Below are 8,671 nucleotides of genomic sequence, written 5' to 3' on the forward strand. Positions count from 1 at the left end.
AGTTGGGCCAGGGCGGGGTTGCTGGCTGGTGGTGGTGGTTGGCTTAGCAATAGAGGGGAGAAGGAAATAAAGTCTATGTCGCAGTGAGAGACGCGTACATCAAGCTCAAGGTGAGTGAACTCGTCGAAATTGCGACTGTCTGACGTTGTGCGTGTTTACAGCGAGTTGCCTGTCCCAGAGCTCGGTGATTGTCGACGTCAGCCTTTCGCGAGACAACCGAAGCACCCATGTCACTTTCGCATTATGTCAGCCTCGCGTGCTCCATTGCTCCTGCCATGCTCATTGTGACTTCTTCACTTTCCAACACAACACCACGTCTACGCTTGACGATGTTCTCTAGGGCTTTCTTTCCTTTTTACACACGGACAGTCATCGGCATCTCACGTGTCGCTTGGCCTCAGGTACTCGTACGAGTGGCTTGCGGCTGAGCACCTGCCCAGGTGCTCTACGAGGCCAATAGCGCCAGCTTCAGCTTCCGCATGTCTGGTCATACGCATCTAGCTTAACGTTCATCTCATCACGATCTCAGATTCTCTTCCATCGGTCTGGTACGTGGTCGCGGCCAATGTCGCTTCCGTGTTGCTGTCACGGAAGGCTGAGTCTCAGCTTTCGGCGTCCGCGTAGCGTCTGGCTAGACGGCTCGTTCCACACCACCAGCCTTCTCGTATGCGCTTCCATACACTCTGGCCTTGATGATTCCCAATTGTTCGTTCCAGTACGGAATCGTGGGGTCGCAGCAACGCATTAACTGTCATCTGTCTTTCTACGCATGCAAAGATCTCCCATCGGAGACATGTCGGCTTTTGAAACCGGGGTAGGACATCTTGACCGAACATACTTTTCTAAAGGCATGTTGAGACGAGGACATATAGCAACATTTACAGTTTCCTAGGAGAAGCACAACATTCGTTCGTGATCCCGCATCGCACTCTCTGGTACGCGTCGTGGCGTCCCAAAGAAGCACGGATCGCCGGTGGTGGGCCCAGAACCTCCCCCACCAGATTTCCTGCCAAACGTCAAAGTCTTGGTCGTTCGGTCGTGGTGCAACACCGGCTTGAGGTTTCCCATGCCATCGCAGCCTGCTCCCCACACATCCTGGACGGAATCCTCCGCCCCGCCTCTTGGCCGCCCGTCCCCATAACGGAGAGCGGCCTTCGCGTTTCGCCGACCGTCTGGAGTCCGTCAGTACCAACGGTAGCCTTTCATGCGCAGGGCAAATGATTTCCCTGGTCTCCCGGACTTCCCTGGTCATTTGACTCTAGCTGCTCTGCTTTGCCGCTTAGTTGACATGCCCTGCGCCTCGCATCCACCATGGCTCGCGTTCGGCATTGTGCTGCAGCCACTAGAGCCTTAGCTCTTCGCGTGACATTGCTTACCCTGCCTTTCCACGATGCGCTTGCAGAAGACCGCCCTGTTTGTTCTAGCCCAGCCCGCGCTACACTTGCGCCAAGCCACTGAGTCCTCTGGACGAAGCGATGCGTGTCAGCTCAAATCTTGCGCTGCCTGCGAGCGATGGGAGACCCTGTGACTTGCCTAGATGCGGTCCATGCAACCGCCCATGTCACTGAATTTGAATGCGCCGTCCAGGACTGACGCCAGCGTGCCATGGCTGGAGACGGCTGCATGCCTACAAGAGCGCCAGTAGCCCTCCCTTCTTGCCTTACACTCCGCTTTCACCTCGATCTGCAATACCCAACTACACTCTATACCAGCATTGAGCAATCAGCAATTTCGCCATATATACAATCATCTGAATCGCCAACAGCATAAAATTGCCTGTTTCCGGCGATCTCGGTACCCTTGACTCAGCCTATCCAGTCTCTCGGATTCGCGCGGCGCCTCCGTGATCAGCGCCCGAACCCTACGTACCCCTACGCGTTCTTGCGTAAGGTCAAAATCGTCACACCTGTGGCCGTTGTCCTTTTGTTTTTAACGGCAGGGTCCTACGAGCATCTGCCTCAAGAAGCCTTCCTCCGCCCGCCAAACCTTTCGAGTATCAGCAAGAACCTCCTCACACTCCTACCTTGACTCTCACACAACACTTTCACACAATGGACGCACCAATGATCGAGCTCAAGTCGGCTCTGGCCTCGTAAGTTACACCCTTCTGTTCCTCCAACCCAGCTAAGTCTGTTAGACTGTTTGCATGCGGACAATACTCAGATCTGACCATCGTTTGTGGTGCCAAAAGATACCCAGTACACCGCATACTCCTCGCAACAAGATCCACCTTCTTCGAGGGAGCCTGCCGCAATGGCTTCAGGGAAGCAGAAACCGGAGTAGTTGACCTCACCGAAGATGACGCAGAAGCTGTTGAACACATGGTGCACTGTACGTATTGCATGAGGCGATGGTACCCTAGACTGTGCTAAATCTTTCTAGACTTCTACCACATGGACTACCTCACCAAGAAGTCACTCTCGCGCCGATCCTCACAACGATCGAACCGACCTACCTCTCTACGATCATCGATTACCAAGAGGAGAAGCCCCCCAAAGAAGCTGAACCTGGTCCAAGTCGAAGACCCGCTCCTTGCACTTATGGCAGCAACCAACAACTCAATGCCGCTGACTCCTCCCGCCGACGAGCCAATGTTCCAAAGCATCGATGCATCCTCCAAGCTGCCCGACACGCCGATGGCCGATCAGTTCTTCGAGGATGATGATCTGGAAAGCGAGCAATCAGAGACTGAGTTCGACATTGAGACGACACATCTCATCACACATGCCAAGGTCTACGCCATCGCTGAGAAGTAAGTAGTACCATTCTCTCGTCATTGTTTACTTTTCTACGTTTTGCCTGAATGCGCGCCGCGATTTGCGGGGTTGCTTCATCTGCGCCTGCAGCTCTACCTCCCATGACTGGGGTGTACAGCGCGTGGCACGGCGGTTGAAACGCCGACAACTTCCGCCATATGCGTCACCGGCACTCTACCTCGCCAATCGCACCCCGCGCTGCACACCCCACTGTACCTTTGCATACACAGCCCTTTCGTCTGTTTTTCTTGTGTACGATTTCAAGATGCGCCAATTACCTACTATGGTCCTTGGGCCTTCATGGCTGCATCTTCGAAACAGTCCGCGTCAGCGTGCTACTACTATCTCTCCAATCATGCGCCCATCTTTCATCACACCTACTTTGAACTAGCTTGCTAACGGTTTATGGCAGGTATGGCATTGCAGGCTTGAAAGCGCTTGCGCGTAGCAAATTTGCAGAGGACGTTGACCTGCACCTCAGCAGTGCCGACTTCCCAGAGGCCTGCCAAGAGGCGTACGAGTCTACCTACCACACTGACCGTGGTCTGCGAGACGTCATCATCCAGACCTTCCGTGCCAACCCCAGCCTGTCGCTGCGACCCGATGTCGAAATGGCCGTGCGAGAAACACCAGGCCTTGCTTTCGAACTCTTCCGTATGGCGAGCGGACTTCCTGTCTCTTCCTGAAGGGAATTCCGTCACAGTCGTTCCCGCATCGAGCCAATCATCGCTGCCCCGCAGTGTGCACCAGTATCTGCATCGCCGCTGCAAGCATACGACTCAACTCCATGTTGAATCTCGTCATCTATCTGTGTAGAATCCTACGCGCGTCCAAGACCGGGATTATCCTGCGGGTGGTACGCAGCCGCCACACAAAACGTCTGTCTTGGCTAAGACAACGTGTTTCACGACAGTGCTGCAGTCAACCGTCGACGTGATGCGGGGTCAGCATGTCTTACCAAGCTTATCGAGCCGCGCATCCGCGCAGTTCAACGTCACACCCGGTGTGCTTGAGCCAATGGCCCATTGACTCTGCTCATCGGCAATTTCTCGTTTTCTTTCTTAGGGACCTTGCAGTACTTTTAGCGATACCAATGAGCGATTTTGCGTTCTTCTCTTCATAGTTTCATCATCATAGATACATCCACTATAACATTTACCCTACGCACCCAACCCCGAGCTCAAGATCAGCTATATCACTGTGCACCAATACCCAATGTCTAAGCGCCAATGTCCCCGAGGGGCATACACCAGAAAGATACGTCATCTTATCTTATCTTATGACTTTTGCCATGTCAACAGCGTTTGCTATACTACTATTTTCATCTACACGGAGTTGCCAACCGCCGCGCACGTGCTTTACATCATAATGATAGAATTGCCAAAGAATAGCCTTTACTACGGCCCGCAACGTGGTCTACATAAGAGCCGAAGATCGCGCATTAGCCACCACGTGAGGTGTTGCCCACTTTCTTCCCTTTCCCGCGATGTATACAAGCCATTACCAAGAGATCTACAAAACGTTTTCGGTCCGTTCCTTCCTCCCATGTTGCCTGCACCTGCACAGGGTGGGGACGATCTAAACTGCTTACTGATCTGTGCCATGTGGCTTTGAAATCAGACGCGCGATAGAGTTTTATAGTGTTTGTGCGAGCTGTTTGTCCGGATCATGGTGGTGAGAAGACGGGGTGTCAGTGCATGAAGTTGGTCGGTTTTGCGAGGATGTTGAGGTTGGGCATGGGTGTCTTGTTTACGCTTTAGACTTGAGTTCCTTCTCGAATGTTCTGCGCATACATCACGAATGCTTGCGAGCTGGAAGATCTTGTGGTGCGTAAGATCTCCACATATCAACTATGACACGCAGATATCGCATTTTGCTAGGATAAGAGACCGTATAATGGTTCATGGCATGTGTGAGTTCATTGTGTCTTGTTTCTGCTGACTTATGTACACGCTTGCCGATGATAGTGATACAGGGAAGGATGGGTTACTACAACTATCGTTGTCGTTAGGCGACTGTCGTTAGGAGCTCGCTAGCCATCCTGGAAATCGAAGTGACACTGGAATGTTGGGGTGGCAAATTCCATGACATGCGGTCATTTCAATGATGACGAGCGCAGTAAGGAGGCGCGCTGCTTTCAAGGAACAGGAGAGGATGAAAGCAATGGTATCTTTGCCTGGATATCACAGGGATATGGGAAGAGCTGGAAAAGGTAGTCGGGGTGAGCGTCGTAAGGAATGCATCGATTGAGTATCGTCATATCCCATCATCGTTGCCCTTTTCTGCCATTCGACGTAATGTTGTGGAGTGACGATGTATTTGATCGGTAAGCCTCGAGTATTAGACCACGTGTGTATCGAGAGTGGCATGCGACGATGGCCGTGTTGGCAGCGAGGTGTGGTTTGCGGTATCGGAGTCGTCGCGCCGTTTGCGTGCAATCTCACTCATCGTTCATACCTCATCGCGCCCTTTCACTTTGCGAACTTTTGTATCCGATGCTGCAAACTCTTCACAGGCACGATACCATCTCCATCTCTTGTGAGAACCTTGCTTGCGTGACCAACCTCAGCCAAGACCGATAACCTCAACCCACCGTCAATAGAAATGAATGCTCCAAAGGGGACTCCGATGCTAACAGATTTGTGTGTAGATGAACCGGCCGTCGCTGACTCGTTTCCGTTGAAGAGGCTCCCCGACGAGCTCCTCCTCCAGGTCGTCGCCCAAGTCCACGAAGTCGATCTTCATAACCTCAGCTTGGCTGCCAGACATATCGGCTCCATGGCGCAGGAGGCACTCCATCGATACCCCACGATCTCTTACACCGACAATGCCATGCCGCGACAAATTGCCCGACTGGCTCGCACCCTCTTCAGTCGTCCTGACCTAGCACGCGCAGTAGCCCAACTCGCGCTGCGGCCCATCATCCACCTTGTCGAGATCCCATTCACCACATTGTCCGCGGCTGGCAATCCAGTACTCCAGGGCTTCTTCCAGCACACACGCGTGTACATGGGCGAGACACAGATTGCGGCACTCCTCCTTGCTTCTCTCCCGAACTTGAAAGAGCTCGATCTGCAAATCATCTCCAACGGTAGCCTGCATGAGCTCGACAGCGGTCGTTATGGCCATGCATGTAGCGTACAGTGCAGGCTTCCAGTCAAGGCTGGGTCACACCCCCTCGATATCGCCATGAACCCAGATTGAAGGCGCTCCGGAAGCTGCATCTGCATGCTCGTCATATCAGCTGGGATTGGCTGGCGTTGTCTTGCCTGAGGGCTGTCACCCTTGGCCTTCACTGTAGCGTCGATTGGGATACTGCATCAGCAGGTGTCTCCAGGGTCGAAGAACTGGTGCTGAATCTGACCACCGAGGTCTTTCTTTAACGAAGACCGGAGATACAAAGATCTACCCAAACTCTTTCAGCGAATGCCCTGCCTGCGATCGCTCACCATCAACATAAGCAACAAGTGCTTAGCTCCAGGGCCAAATCAGATCGAGGCTGATATTCTTGGGAATGATGCGCGGGGAAGCATGGAAACCCTCATCGAAACTATGGCTGCAGTATCGCAGACACTAGAAGTGCTGTGCATCAAGAAAGCCGGCACAGATCCGCATTGCTTCAAGTACCTGGAGCCGGTAACAAGCCTGGCCCACTTCAACCAAATGAAGCACCTTCAAATACCCATTGAAGGAGTTTTGGAGCGGGGCCTGGTGTCGAGGAAGAGAATTAGGGAGATACTGGTAGATAGGCTTGAACAGTTGCGCCTCTAAGCCCATCTGTAGAAACCATGAAGAGGTTGGAAGATGTGTCTTTAGAAGATGCTAGTCTGGCGTTCCCGGCCTTGTCGGGATGATAGAAAAGGGACCGACCGGCGATAGATACATAGAAGACATGAGGACTGATAGATCAGTACACTAGATGGCTGGGAGGTTGTCAGAGTCGAGATGTTGATCATGCGCATCTGTGATAATGGGCTGGGGTCGTCCAGGCTCCGGTTTTGTCGACGGCGTCATCGTGCGGAAAGGTCGTGAATGCCTCTTGGGTAGGCTGGGAGTTTCTGTCGGGAACGCAGAAAAGATTCGGTATCTGACCGGCGGGGGAGAGTATGATATAAGACGGTGTTGGTCTTGGGGACCCGACGACGCCCTAGCGCTAGCGTGGTTCGCGCTGACACCTGCATGAGTTAATTCTCCGGACCCGAATAGCTTCACGTTGCGTCATTAGTAATGCAGCATTTCGCTCCCTGCGCAGCACTGCTGCATGTGGTAAAGTCTGGAGAGCACATCTGTCGCTTATCTGCTCAAGAAGGGGCTCATGGCGAGCCACATTCGTGCCCATGCGTCGCGTCGGCGTAATCTCACGATGGGCGCGTCCAACGCGTCGCTCCTCCCTCAAGAACCTCGAATCCAGGCTCGCCAATGTGTAAAATGCCCTTCAGCTGTCCGCCACATGTTCTCAGGTAAATTTTCCGCGCTGCACTAACGCGCCTGTGGCAGTACTCGTGTCTGGCTCTGACATGGTTTAGGGCATACAAGAATGGCGACTTCACCGACTTGGTTATCAGCTGCGGCAATTCGACATTCGATGTGCACTCGGTCGTCGTTGGCTCAGCATGCGAGTTCTTCGCGAACAACATCAAATTCGGTGGAAAGGTGAACTAGTAGCCTTTTTGAGCCGATCTCCTGTGCTGACAGCAAAACAGGAAGCCGATGAGCGACGCATCGATCTGCCAGACGACGACCCAGAGATGATCCGACGTTTAATCGCTTACCTGTATCTGGGCGACTACGATCCCACCGACGACATTGGCATCGCCGCGTTCGAACAACTCAAGCAATATGACCTCAACACAGCAGCGGCGCCCGCTCACCACCCCCGCCGATACGCATTTGGAAGCTCTCAGCGTCATGATCAATGCGCTTGCCTCGCGTTGAACCTCAAGAATATCGAGCAGTCGGAAATGAAAATAGAGCAGCAGAAGAAAGCGTCCCAATACGTCAGCCACCGAAAGCCCGACAACAGCATCGAAATCACCAGTCCGCTTACAATACACGCGAGCATGTATGCGCTCGCTGATAAATATCAGGTGAAGGGGCTTAGCCGACTTGCAAAGACCAAGTTTCGCGAGAGCCTGGATCACCACGTTGATTCGGAAGACTTCATCGCTGCCGTGCAACTCACGTATAGCAATACCCCAGAGACCAACCGCGGTCTTCGAGACGAGATAGTGCAGGCCTTCCGGACATATTTCAAGGTGGACATCACCGAGTTGCCCGGGCTGGAATCCAAGCTGGACACCATTGATGAGTTAGCTTTTCTGCTCCTCAAATCCTGGCCCAGGAAGATGGAATCCACAAGCCCTCAGAAGTTCGCCTCGTCTGCAGGTGCCGCTCACACGGCTTCTCATCTGGTTATTACCGCTGGTCCGCCCACCTCCGGTACCAACGCGACTTCCGCTTCTTCCAACGCTCCTGTGACGACCACTGGGTTTGCCTCTTATGCTCGTACATCGGCGGCCACTACCTCTAGTACTCCAGCCACCGGAAGCTCGTTCGGAAGCCTCCCCCCACGTGCTTCGGGTGGATTCGCAGGCTTCTCGTTAACACCCAGTGGTACTGGTAACGCTGGATCAAGTCAACCAACTCGTCCTTTCGGATCTCCAGCGTAATGGGTAATCCTGCTATGATACTAATTCAATCCTGTTCATCCTGTCTTACTATGTGGCATACAGCCTCTTCCTTTAGTTTGCCGACTTCATTTAGTGACGTTCGTTCGCGGCTTCCTCTTCGTCGTTCGAGCACGTGCGATACCCGAACCTCCTACTACTCGCGGAAATCGCTCCTGCCGATACCTTATAAAACCCTATGGAGATCACCGAGTGCACCTTCTTGCCGGATGCAGTGGCTGTGCGAAG

At 53.2% G+C, this 8,671-nt stretch overlaps 2 protein-coding genes across 2 annotated transcripts; both read left to right on the forward strand.

Moving 5' to 3' along the window:
* Positions 1 to 2,051: 2,051 nt before the first annotated feature.
* J4E84_009723 (uncharacterized protein) lies at positions 2,052 to 3,442 on the forward strand (the record flags this gene model as incomplete). Its single annotated transcript, XM_049392284.1, has 4 exons — positions 2,052 to 2,092; positions 2,138 to 2,331; positions 2,383 to 2,752; positions 3,169 to 3,442. 4 exons carry the CDS (start codon positions 2,052 to 2,054, stop codon positions 3,440 to 3,442), a joined length of 879 nt encoding a protein of 292 aa, XP_049240046.1.
* Positions 3,443 to 5,534: 2,092 nt separating this feature from the next.
* On the forward strand, positions 5,535 to 8,425 carry J4E84_009724 (uncharacterized protein; the record flags this gene model as incomplete). The annotated part of the gene is made up of 4 exons (XM_049392285.1): positions 5,535 to 5,871; positions 6,145 to 6,497; positions 7,254 to 7,409; positions 7,460 to 8,425. The coding sequence occupies 4 exons, from the start codon at positions 5,535 to 5,537 to the stop codon at positions 8,423 to 8,425; spliced, it is 1,812 nt and encodes a 603-aa protein (XP_049240047.1).
* Positions 8,426 to 8,671: the final 246 nt, after the last annotated feature.

This window comes from Alternaria hordeiaustralica (assembly GCF_023758085.1).
Source record: "Alternaria hordeiaustralica strain BMP 2776 chromosome Unknown scaffold_31, whole genome shotgun sequence".
Lineage (NCBI taxonomy): Eukaryota > Fungi > Ascomycota > Dothideomycetes > Pleosporales > Pleosporaceae > Alternaria > Alternaria hordeiaustralica.